The 13,364-nt window shown below is 39.7% G+C and overlaps 1 protein-coding gene across 7 annotated transcripts in view; it reads right to left on the reverse strand.

The window, feature by feature from the left end:
- RECQL (RecQ like helicase) overlaps positions 1-13,364 on the reverse strand; it is a 58,839-nt gene that overhangs the window by 29,647 nt on the left and 15,828 nt on the right. For 4 of the 7 annotated variants that reach the window (XM_019489475.2, XM_059726561.1, XM_059726560.1 and 1 more), the window contains 5 exons: positions 13,222-13,360; positions 12,402-12,493; positions 6,593-6,812; positions 5,793-5,922; positions 529-4,508 (listed from right to left, as the gene is read on the reverse strand). In XM_019489475.2, the coding sequence (XP_019345020.2) occupies positions 4,320-4,508; positions 5,793-5,922; positions 6,593-6,812; positions 12,402-12,493; positions 13,222-13,360 (770 nt within the window). In that variant the 3' untranslated portion in view covers positions 529-4,319. The other 3 variants (XM_059726565.1, XM_059726564.1, XM_059726566.1) reach the window with 2 other exon arrangements.

The raw sequence follows: 13,364 nt of genomic DNA on the forward strand, positions 1-13,364 counted from the left end.
TCAGCATCAGCTGAGCTTTGTTGAGCATCTGTGCACACGCTCTATGCCTAGTCTATGCTTCAGTTGTGAAATGCACTAGTGAGAGCCTGTTCACAGACCCAGTTTCATACACAGTTTTCAACTTCCCTGTTGTCTTTCCCTTCCTCCAGGAAAAAGGTTATACCTGAGTTTGGGTTTTGTCAGTATTTTTATCTTCTATTCCTAGCCAGAGAAAGGGGATATATACCTATGTAAGTCAGTGAGGAATGAGTTGATTGTAAGTAGATATAACCTGTCAATTAAGAGATCATGGCATAGAAATGAGATACAAGTCTGTCTACTGGGCTGGGGGGAGCAAGGTTGAAGCACTGCTGTCAGAGCTACCAGTTTTATGATCTCTGCATTTACTTATTCTCTACTACTAAAGCCACTGAGACAAAGGGGACTAAAATATACTACTTGGCAACACAAAATGTGTACATTCCTTCTATGATTTACTTACGATCTTTCAAAGAGTCTCCAGAACAGATGATTTTTGAAGCACAACAGTAACCTTCCAAAGGAATGCAGTTTTTAATTCAGTAATAAAAAGTGCAGTAAGTCCAGACAGTCACTTGTGTACTTTGCATAATATTTTTATACAAGGGCAAAGAGAGGGTGCCTACAGGCCATAGTTGGTACATGGGTCTTGAGCCTTAAAAACTAAATTGTATGCCTGCCAACGATAAGTCTACCGGTTGTCACCACCGTAGAGTTGCAATGAAAAGGTGGACGGTGCTCGCTTTAAATTTACATGGTCCACATTTGGTCCTATGTGATTTGGAATATATTACAGTGATATTCCACCGAGATTTGTAGGACTGGAATGGTGGGAACTGGTCTCGATGGTCCAGAGCTATGACAGAAGATGTGGCAATTTTTGTTCTTGTTGTTTTTCAGATAAACAGTTAATCCAAGGACATATTGCCACATATAACATGCCTTAAATACAGCATTGAAACTACTAAATACAGAATTTCTACAAGTTTGCAAAACGTAAAAAGCCTACCAGGATGGATTTATAGCAAAGCAAAACTAAAACAGAGGATAGGGGGTATGCTCACAGCTGACTACTTTTTTTAAATAGCAAATTGTTTCTCCAAATCCATCAAGGACAATTTGTTAGATATTCATTTATCTTCTACCCTTCTTCTGAAGTTGTCTACTCCAGTGTACCTACTGTCTTCTACCCATCAAACTGAAGTCCTTTGGTTTGTTTTACTAGAAATACTTTTACATACAAAATTCCAAACTTTTAGAATCAAGCTTTACTTGAAATTATGATGAAAATTACTTCCCAAAATCCATGCCAAGGCCAAGTCTATGACATCTTTTCAGTAGTAATGCCAAAATAACCACATTAAATTATGTTTCATAATTTACCAAATTACTACCACTTTCATAATGTGCATATAAACCATTTGTTGTCATGCCCTCATTTTCCTGCACATTGTCATATTTCAACATTTCTTCCTCATCTTAATTATACTTTACACACTAACAAGTTTTGTGCCACAAAGAATAATCAGCACATTAAATACAATCCTGTATCTTCTGGAGAAGTAATTGCCAATAATCTAAAATACCTAAGAATTCCTGGTGTTTCATTCTACCGTCCCACGGAGGTATTACACTCAGCATATGCAAATTTTACTGACCAATGGTTTTATCTTCATTTTTTTAATTTCAATACATATTACTTTAAGTACCTGAAGTACAGATTGCTACCAGGACACAACTTAACTAGCAAAATGTAAAATCCCAGTTTACATGGAACAAGGTACAATCCAGATAGCAACTTCATCAAAATTCAAGGTGTACGTGTCTGGGTCCATCTAGATACATATATAACAAACTTAAAAATACATGCAAGAACTCATTGAAAAAAAGAAACCAGCAAGTATAAAACTTTGTGTATTTAACCACAGGCACAATAGTCAGGGATACCACTTTCCTAATAATAGCTTTCTAAAGCCTGCACTGGCCAGTGAGAACACATGAACACCCTACCAACAAACCCCATGCTGTTAACTGCAGTTCGGTGAGTGGAGACTGGGATGTGTGTGTTATACGTTATTACACATTTAAACATTTTCTCTCTGTCTAATGCACGCAGCTTCCTGCTAATCCTGGCTGTTATCAAAGAGCCATTGAGTTATCTTACATGGTCAATCATTTGGGTACTAAATGGAGAGAAAAAATGAGGTTAGTAAAGGGGCTGCAAGAGGCATAAAGGACAGCACGCAGTGAGAGTTGAGCACCTGGAATTTTTCTTAGAATTATTTTTAAATGTCACAAAATAGTCACAGTTGAAGCTGAACAACATGTTGCAGATTCCAGAAAAGGCCAGCTGGCACCAGTATTTTAATAGTCTGTCTTTACTTTGCTCCCATGCTGAAATTTGAAATCAGGAGCCCAACTGTCAATTAGTGCAAAATCACCATAACACTCTTTGACATTAGTGAGTCTAGACCAACATACACCAGTCCAGGGTCTAGCTCTATATTTTGAGGCATGTTCTCTGTCTGCTCAACACTTGATTTATTTCCTTTTTCACTACAGATAAACCAATAAAGATGTCTTGCTTCCCTCTTGGCTTAATCCCATGATCATCTAAGCAAGTGGTTCTCAAGCTTTTTGTACCAGGACCCATCTGTAAACACCAATGGCCAGTCCCAACCCAGTGCCCCTCACTCTTGAGCAGCTGCCACCCACCCCCAGGTCCCCAGTGTGTGGGGCAGAGGATGGGTGTGTGGGACAAGGGTGATATGTGTACATCATGGGGCCCCCCCAAGCAGTCCCTTGCAGGCTGGAACTCTGCCAGCCTGCAAGGTAAAACCCACAGCTTCCCCTGTTTTCCTTCTTTAAAAGGATAATCCATTTTTAAAGTTTGTTCATGACCCTTTCTTGCAACCCACTTTGGGTCGTGACCCATGGGTTGAGAAATGCTGATCTAAGCAGATAGATCAGTGTTAGAAATAGGGCTTGTTCAGTTTCTGTTTTCTTTGCATAAAAAGTAGATATTCTTAAATGAATAGATACACTTCTCACAAAAAGCACTGATCTTACAAAACAGATTCCAAGTCTATATAGAGGCTATATTCTAAGCCTGAAGCACTTATGAATCTTGGTATAAGGATAAAAAGTAACATTTCTACCACTGCTCCACATGCTATGGAGCACATGCTCCAGCAGATCATTGGAGAATGCTGCCACAGTCTACCCCAGCACAGACTGGAGCAGAGGGATGTGATCATCCCTCAGAAAATGGCAGACCTCCCACTGACTTTAAAATGGACTAGAGTAGAGCCAGTCTCAAATGCAACAAACTTTTTCTACGGTCTGAGTGTAAAATTTGTTTTTATTTAATTAGCAAAACAACTATGTGTACAATCCCCAAATAATGTAATGCAAAACTAACCCAAAAGAAATCTGTTCAAATACCAAGAAATGTTACTTTTTTATTGGAATGTAGTACTTAATCCTGTTGGATGCTCTTGAAAATCCTACCCTTAAATTCCTTTGGTTTTTTATTTCAGTTGGAAAGTTTAAGATCTGGCATCAGTCTCCAAGAGTTAAATTAAGATGAGCATTTTCCATTCTCGTATGTGAACAAATGGTCTAATTTAAATTTTCCTATCATGAGAAGCAGTGTAATAAAGATGTCTTTTGTCTATATGGAAGTTGTAAGTGCATCTAATACAAAAGTATCTTATACCATCATATCTCGTGTAAAATAAAGATGGCAAAGGCGGCAACAAAAACAAAAGGACTTGCACTTCAGTTACTACCTTCATATCACCAGATACATATTACTTTGAGCATGGCCACATGAACAAGCTACTGGAAGACAAGAGAGTTATAGTGCATCAGCTATTCTATGATAACCTTATGCCTGCTCTCAATCCACCACAAAAAGAAGAATGGCAAGTTGCCTTTTGTCAGCTCTCAATTCCAGCAAGGCAAGAGCATGCATACAGGCTATTACTGGTGACAGTGATTTCCACTCTATTCTAACTGCACAGTAGTTTGCTTGCTCATGTTCTTTGATATAAAGCTTTTGTGTTTTTCCCCCCTTTAGCTACTTACCACTGTGATACTAGATATTTTTGTCAGTTTTGGGGGGGGAGAAGACAGCCAGGAATTGGACATATTTGTTTTCCAGACATTTCGGCAGAATAATACATAACATTTGGATTTTAAATAATACAGTAACTAAAATACAACTTATACTTATGCACTGGGTTTTCCACAGAGAAGCAAGTATGACAGGGTGCTAGATGTACTTTTCTTTCTAAAACTCAATCAAGAACCACTATCTGGTCATTGTCATCCTTCTCAAGTTTAAGCTTCTTTGCTTTTAAGTCGCTCTCATCGCGAGACCATTTATGCTCCTTTGCCTTCTTTGCAGCTGAGTTTTGGACAGTCCCTGAAGTGTTACGTGCTTTTCCACCAGTCCCTTCAGAGAAAGAAGGCTGAGGAGATTTGAGCTGAGAATTAGAAATAAAGCTCAGTTAAGGTACTCAGCTTCTCCTCCTCCTCCGTCTTCTTAGAAAGAAGGCAATACAAACAACACACTTTAAAACTCAAAATCTCATTATTGCAAAGTAGACATTTTCTCTTTTGGTGGCCACAGACCATTTTGAGCCACACTCCTCTCTCTCTGTTCATAACAACACCTGTGGGTGGTTCCTTTGGCACAAACTTTTTCAAGGGTGAAATATGTGGGTCAAAATTGATAGTGCATCATCCTCTCCAGAGTACCTGGCATATACCGAAAAACTGATACAGCTGATCCAAGATTTGCTTATAATGTCAGTCACGACATCTACAAACAAATGCATATGATGTAACCCTGACAAATATTCTGAGACATTATGAAGTAGAATAGTTGATATTTTCCAGACTAGTCACTACAGCAATTATTTCCTCCACTCATACCAATGCCAATGTGGCTTCACTGCAAACAGTTTCTACATCACAAGAACTGATCACAGGTCTGACTGCCAATTTGTGATCATATGAACACAGTTCTTACATGAGCAAGATCTGACAGGCAAACATGTATGTCAAAATAACTGTAAAATTTAAGTGGTATCCAATGTTATACATCCCACTGGTTTTCTACTTCATTTTAACTGGGGTAAGGGGAACAAGCAAAAAACTGATTAAACTGTATACAACAATAATTATAACAATACTTCATATAAATGTAAATACACAAATTCTTGTCATATGATGTTATAAAACCTTAACATGACTGAAATTGGTAGTCTTGCTAGGGATTTGGATAGGTGCAACTTAAAATATATCTCTAGGGCTTTTGAGTTATTGTCAAAAAAGATTTCAAATACAGTTAAGCACCACTACACTGCCTAACGTAGAACCCATGCCCAATTAAAGCTGTTAAAGAGATTTCACATTGAGAGTTGTTTTTATTTTTCAGAATGGCAAAAACTATGTTTTTACTGATATTAGGTTTCTAAATATAGGTCACTTGTGTAAATCACATTATATTATAAACAGTGAAATGATGAATAAACCCTCTCAGTTCAAATGTAAAAAATAAAAAACAAAGACAAATGATACTTCAGAAGAGGTTCTTTGCATCTTAAGATGGGTAATTAGAAAGCTGCTATCGCAGAAGGATCAAAACAAACATATTTAACAAGACATCAGAAGTACACTGCTAAAAACATCCCTAATATCATGGAGAGTAACCAGCTATGGTAAATCCTAATAAAAATAATCATGTGATAAGTCAATGTAAATACCTTGATTGCACTTTTCCCGTCTAGTCTCCCTTGCATGGTAATGACATGTGCTTCATTTTTCAGCAGGTTAGCTTTTGGTCCTATCTTCAAGTAGGATATTGTAGCAAAAGCTGTGAAACTGAAATCCTCCCTGCAAAAATTAATACAAAGTTAAGATTTTAGAACTGAAATTATGTAAAAAGAAAATATGGATATAGTTAGAAACTTATGGGCAAATGCCCCCCACTGCACCTTGACTCTGATTTACCTATTCTAGCAACCGTTCACTAACTTTTTAAAGTTCACGTCTGATTAGCTGTACAGAATTTACATTTATCTGGAATGTGTGTGGCTATCTGTGTGTCTCTGTGTTCTCACTGTATTTCCTTAAAGCCTCTTTCCTCACCAAACCCCCATCTCTACAATAAGCTCTACAGGAGCAGACTCCTTTGTCTTCCTCACCTCTTCACAGTCAAGGTAGTGCAGCAGCTGACTTGCCAAAAAAGTAGAACTTACTGCAAGTTTGAGGTCTCTGATTAGAAACTGTCCATAGCCAAAGCTGCAAGAGGCAGAAAAAATGGTATTTCATGCTACAGATTTCTATTTTTATCTTTTTAATTTTCCAATTTCTCTCTCCAAGAAAAATAACCTGTCACTTTTGTTTTACTCCTGGAAAACATTCTTCTGTGCTAAATTTTTATAGACAAGCAATGCACTTCTGAAATGAAGGTACTACTATAGCATCCATAATTAATATTATATTGAAATAACTAACAAATTTCAAAGGAAGGGATAGTAACTGTAGACACTGTCATCCATACTTCAGATACTGCTGCAGTATTAAATGAGCAACAATCCTCTCCAGTTCATCACGAGGGAACTTTGGGGAAACAACATCAGCAACTCGTAACTTGGACAAACCCTTCCCCAGCCAAGCATCAATTAACTTCAGTGGGGTGAGTTTTTCCCTCATGTTATCCGCTTGCTCCAATATCTTAATTAGATCCCTGCAGCATCCAGTTACATCCATTTTCTCAAATGCTACAAGGAAAAGAAGCAGATTAGATTATTTAAAACAAAGTATACTCTGCCAGTTGTGTGGCATTCTTTTTCTACTAGACTATTCACATTATATAGCTTTTATGTTCCTTCCTTTGATCTGGTGTAGGTTTTTGATTAATACTGTATGTTAAGAGTTCCACTTATGTTCATTTTTAATTATTAAAGCTTGGATCCTTCAGAGATGTTCACATATGTTTAAACTTTACACACCGTCACAAAAACTTCAATGGAATTATTCCCAGGGCATAAAATTAAGCATATTTAAATCTACATATTTAAATCTACAAACATTTAGGTTCAAATATAGTATATTGTTTTATCAATCCATCTAAAACGCTTCTAAATCACTGCTTAAGTGGTACTGGTTGTAGCTGTGTTGGTTTAAAAACATAGGCAGACAAGGTTCTTTGGGTAAATCCGATATCTTTTATTAGACCAACTAAAATAGTTAGAACAATTGTTCATTGCAAGCTCACAAAGAAGAATTTTTCCAACTATTTTATAGTTGGTCTAATAAAAGATATTGGATATACCCAAAGAACCTTGTCTGTCTAAATCACTGCAGCTTTTTAGGGTTCATGCTCCATCTAGAATTCTGGACCTCTCAAAACTACCTTATCATAGAATTAGAAGGGACCTCTGGAGGTCATCTAGTCCAACCCCCAAATTTTCAGCCAAGCAAGGACCATACATTGAGACTTAAGATCACTTGCCAACACCCAGACTTGAACTGCTTGCCTTCTGGTTACCAGCTTGACACTCAGGCCCTTCCGCCACAGAACAAGATGCCCAACTATAATGGGAATAAGGACAAAAGTTAACTTTTCAAGTAATAAAGCTGACACTCATCTAGTCTCAAATGGATTTCTTAGCAATTTGGCATGAACAAATCCCCTAAATTACAGCAGGAAAATAAAGTTAAATCATGTATCCAAATGAGATTTGACTTAGAAGTATGATCTACCTTTCAAGTACATTTGTCACATTTTTTACAGACTTGCTTGCTCGCTTATGTTATTCTGGAAGTGGTTCATTTTCCCCGATTCATACTTAACTACAGAACACATATGGAGCAAACTAAAATTATACTGAATTTACAGACTACAGAGGAGACATTTTTCCTCCCAAGTAGTTTAAAAACCAAGACAAAGGAGGGAAACAGAAGTTTTAATTGTACAAAGTTTTGCCAGACAAATTTATTCCCACAGCAGAAAGAGTAAAAATGGCTAAAAGACTCATTGTAAGCTGTCACAGAAAGAAGTGTACATGTTTCATGGCAATATTTACAAACTAAAGTAAATTTCTCAAAAGGCTTAACAATATATTCAAATACCCCAAGAACTGAAAAAGAAATCAGACAAGTTTATCCTTCACATGGCTCTCACTGATTAGTTTCTATTGAACATGGGTCCCAACCTCCATGTTTGGCCAACACAGAGTCCCAGATCAAATTTGCAATTCAGGCCTCATCTCTTTTTAATGTAGTCAGACAAAGGAAGTCAACCATCTTCAGACTCTCCCAAACCATCTTTTGAAACAAAAAATGCAACTAAAGTACATGAGGAAGAAATGTAGGCTAGTGAGGATTAGAACCAGAGAATGCAGACTGCTGTTCTATTACAAACTCAACAGCTACTTCACAAGGCTGTTGTAAACTTGGCAGGTTTTCATGCAGACAAAGCTATTGCCTCTCAGAATTCTTTGCCTGGGAAGTGCTATTTAAATAATAGTACCCTTGTATTTAGTAAAAAACTGCCAAAATTACAGTTGCCTCTGCAATCTCAATTCACCAATTCTTCTGTATATATGCATTAGGATACAATCTTAATTACAGGATTACATTTTTTCTATAAGACCAGTCTGAGATCTGTGCAGAGTGGATGGTGTTCATTTAATGAGTGGCGACTGCATATTTTATTTTCTGTTTATTATTCAATTTCTTGCTCTAAGGCCTTACTGACTAAATTATACAAACCCCAGCTTTGAACAAAGAATTATACAACTGTGGGTAGACTTTCCTATGGCATTGATGCCCACAGATTTGTGAGGCCCAATTTGAGTTGTCTAACATCACATTTTTCAAAGCACTCAGCAAAATATAGTACTTGAGACATTTAATGCACAACTCCAGCATTCTGAAAGTGATTCCTGAGTCTCAAGCTATGCACAATTAATGCTGACCTGTACAAAACTTGGTTGAAGTAACCTGCCTAGCATCCTGTGGGAATTCAGTAACCACATTAGGGACACGTTCCAATCCTCTAGGTTCACAAACAACTATCTGAATAAGGCCATTTTCTCTCTGCCTTGCATTAACTCCATTCTCTTCCCCTAGTTCAGGTCTTGTCCCCTTTCTCATGAGCCAGGTGCCTCCCTTCTCTATACGCTTAGGGTGCTAGCAGGACAAGTTGGAATCCCTACTCTCAACGGTGGTGCTCAGCAAAGACCCTGACCTGGACCAGCTATTACAGGAAAATCAACTGAGCATGCTCAACTCCAAGAGAGTTGGGGCTCAGAAAGACATTCTCTGCAACAGCTGCTCCAGGCTGGTACCTTGCCTGGATGGTATGTGTTTAGTCTAATTTACTAATAGAAACTTGTAGAGCTTGAACCAGTCCAGCATATATGGAGTCCTCAGATATTTTAACTGTTAAATGCCAAGAAGCATCTACAGGCCATATGCAATCCGTGTTTTTTCACATGTTTATAACTTGGTCAATTCGGGCGGATTCTTAAGGGAACAGCAAGGCTAGGGACAGAAATTACACAAACAGGTATAAGTGATTGCAAATTGTGTTAAATCTGTAACACAACAGAAGTTCAATGCACATAAACTGCTTTCAAAATGGCTGAAACCAGTTGAAGATAAACCTGGATGGATGTAGTATCAAACTTAACTGATTTAAGTTAAATCGGTTTATTGAACATCTGTCTCAAATCCCCTCCAGGTTCAAATTAACTCTCAGTGCCCCAGCATCCCAGGATACTTTGCACCTCCCCTGCAAATCCCTCCTTGCAGGATAAGCACTCTAGTCTTGGCCCAAGCTGTCTGCTCCAGCTGAGCTGGGAGGTGTTATAGTGGTATAATGCCACTGCTGGCATGTGGCTGCATTTCCAGAATCAAAAGTGAATGTCCATTCACTTGCTTATCAGTTCAATCTGCGCAGTTTAAACTAATCTGCGAAGATTGATTCATAGATGTTAGGGTCGGAAGGGACCTCAATAGATCATCAAGTCCGACCCCCTGCATAGGCAGGAAAGAGTGTTGGGTTCTGATGACCCCAGCCAGATGCCCATCTAACCTCTTCTTGAACACCCCCAGGGTAGGGGAGAACACCACCTCCCTTAGGAGCCCATTCCAGATTTTGGCCACTCTTGCTGTGAAGAAGTTCTTCCTAATGTTCAGTCTAAATCTGCTCTCTGCTACCTTATGGCCATTATTTCTTGTAACCCCCAGGGGCGCCTTGGTGAGTAGAGCCTCACCAATTCCCTTCTGCGCCCCCATGATGAATTTGTAGGCAACCACAAGATCACCTCTCAACCTTCTCTTGCGGAGGCTGAAGAGGTCCAGGTGCCCTGTCTCCCCTCATACGGCTTGGCCTGCAAGCCCTTAACCATATGAGTGGCCCTTCTCTGGACCTTCTCAGATTATCCACATCCCTCTTGAAGTGCAGCGCCCAAAACTGGACGCAGTATTCCAACTGCGGTCTGACCAGTGCCCGATAGAGGGGAAGTAGCACCTCCTTGGCTCTGTTTGTCATGCATCTGCTGATGCACGATAAAGTGCAGTTAGCTTTAATGATGACTTTGTCACACTGCCGACTCATGTTCATCTTGCAGTCCACTAGGATTCCGAGATCCCTTTATGCTTCCGTGCTGCCGAGCAGGTCATTTCCTAGGCTGTAGGTGTGCTGGACATTTTTCCTCCCTAGGTGCAGCACTTTGCATTTCTCCTTGTTAAATCGCATTCTATTGTTTTCTGTTCATTTGTCCAACCTGTCCAGGTCTGCGATTGTTCCTTGCCCTCTGGTGTGTCCACTTCTCCCCACAGTTTTGTGTCATCCACAAACTTGGACAGAGTACACTTCACTCCCTCGTCCAAGTCACTGATGAAGACATTGAAGAGTATCGGTCCAAGGACCGAGCCCTGCAGGACCCCACCGCCCACGTCCTTCCAGGTTGATACCGACCCGTCCACCACCACTCTGGGTACGACCCTCTAGCCAATTTGCCACCCACCGGACTGTGTAGTCATCCAAGTCACAGCCTCTTAACTTGTTCACCAGTATGAGGTGCGATACTGTATCGAAGGCCTTCCTGAAGTCTAAGTAAATGATATCTACCCCTACTCCTGTGTCCAGGTGTTTTGTAACCTGGTCATAAAAAGAGAGACTAGATTAGCCAGGCATGATCTACCTGCCACAAACCTGTGCTGGTTTCCCCTCAGCATAATTTTTCCTGCTGGGCTCTCACATATATGAGCCTTAATAACCTTTTCAAAGACTTTACCAAGGATGGAGGTGAGACTGACTGGCCTGTAGCTGCCTGGACCCTCCTTCCTCCCCTTCTTGACAATAGGGACCACACTGGCCCTTTTCCAGTCCTCCGGGACCTGGCCCGTGCGCCACGAGCACTCAAATATTCTTGCCAGCGGCTATGCAATGACATCAGCTAGTGCCGTCAGTACCCTCGGATGGAGCTCATCCTGGCCTGCCAACTTAAAGGCATCCAGTCCTTCCAAGTGACTCTGTACCATCTCAGGGTCAACGCTTGGTAGTCTGGTGCCCTGCTGCTGTCTCTCTACAATCCCATTGTGAGACTTGTCTTGCCCCTCATTTAGGAACACTGAGGCAAAGAACTCATTGAGGAGTTCAGCCTTGCCCCCCCTGTCTGTCACCAATTGCTTTTGCCCATTCAGTAGCGGTCCTATACTGCCCTGGGCCTTCCTTTTAACTCCCTATATATCTGAAAAACAATTTTTTGTTATCCTTAACTTGGGATGCCATCCTCAGCTCCATGGTAGCTTTGGCCTTTCTAACTCCCTTCCTACAACTGCGAGCTGAGGCAGCATACTCCTCTTTAGTAATTTTTCTCCCTGGTTCCACTGCTTATATGCCCCCCTTTTCGCCCTTAGGCTGCTCTGGATTTCTCTGGTTTCGATTCAGCCTCAGGCTTTTTGACTGTCTGTACTTAGCCCTAAAGGCTTATCCCATAGACAAAGGCCACCCTCTTCCCCTAGTGTTATTCTAACTTACTTCTCAAAGAAAAAAGTCTGCCAGGAATGCTGGGGTTTTTTGTTTTTTTTAACTTGGAAGGAAAAATATATATATTTTTCACTACCTTTATTCTCCAAAACAGCAGAAATATTATGGCTGAACCTGAAAAGCCATGTGAAGCACACACCTTAGAGTTCAGCCCTAACTGTTAAAGAGTGGCAAAGTTAAGCAACTCAAAATAGTTCTTTAAAAAGGGAAGGTTGCAGGCAACTATGATTACAAATGCTGAAATCTGTCTAACCTGGCCATTTTCCCTGCTTTCTACTTGTAGTCGTTAAATCCTTTTACTTACATTTCTCTCTACAGCAGTTATCACACATTTTGTTGCAGTTTGCAGAATCCCACACTTCATCAAAATGATGAGCTATCAGTACCCGGCGACACCTGGAAGGATATATTTTTGGAATGGAAGAACAATAAGTGAGATTATAAAATATGAAGGGACATATTTATTAGATCATATCAATAATATAGAGATGGCCACTTGTTTTGAGGTAAGGTAGGTTCTTTCAAGTAAAAAGGCTCACTCAAAAAGTCAAGATGTAAAATATTCTTTGTCGATTATGTAAACAATACAATATTACAAATGTTCTTGTAACTGCTATAACTACTGTTGTATAAAGAGCTTAGCTAATTAGGAAAAAAGATTAAATACATGAAAGCAAACATCAACAGCAGCAGCTTCCAGGATGAAAATTAGATTGGTTATTAATTGATATTCTGACTGTGGAACCTTTATCCCCTACCCCAGGTGTATAGCAATAACTACCTGGCAGAGTTCTTTCCATAGGCAAGGAAAGAAATTCTACCTTCCCCAAAGCACCAAAGATAATTCTGTGCAAGAGGCAGAATACCAGTTTAAACAGACCGACAGTCTGATCATTATACATCAATCTCAGAGAGAAACAAAGCAAAGTTGAAGAGTCCCGTGCCTCTCAGCCTTGCCTCACAAGGCCTGCTCTCTTGACCTCAGATCATGCACGTGGTCTCCACTGGACTATGAACCCTGGCATTTATGACTGCTCCTAATAAAATGTTTACGAAGGGAAACACTATCTTATATAAAAAAAAGTTTTATATGTTTTGTTTATTTTTTTAAATAAAACACTTACCCACTTGCATCGTGGCAGTAAGATACCATATCATAGAGTTTCTGTTGCCCTACATTCTCCATCACAACCATTGTGCTGATTCTGAAGATATCTCCAAAACCATAATATAAAATGCAGTCAGCTTTCTGGTCATCACGACCTGA

The sequence above is a fragment of the Alligator mississippiensis genome, chromosome 4, assembly GCF_030867095.1.
Source record: "Alligator mississippiensis isolate rAllMis1 chromosome 4, rAllMis1, whole genome shotgun sequence".
In the NCBI taxonomy this organism is placed as follows: domain Eukaryota; kingdom Metazoa; phylum Chordata; order Crocodylia; family Alligatoridae; genus Alligator; species Alligator mississippiensis.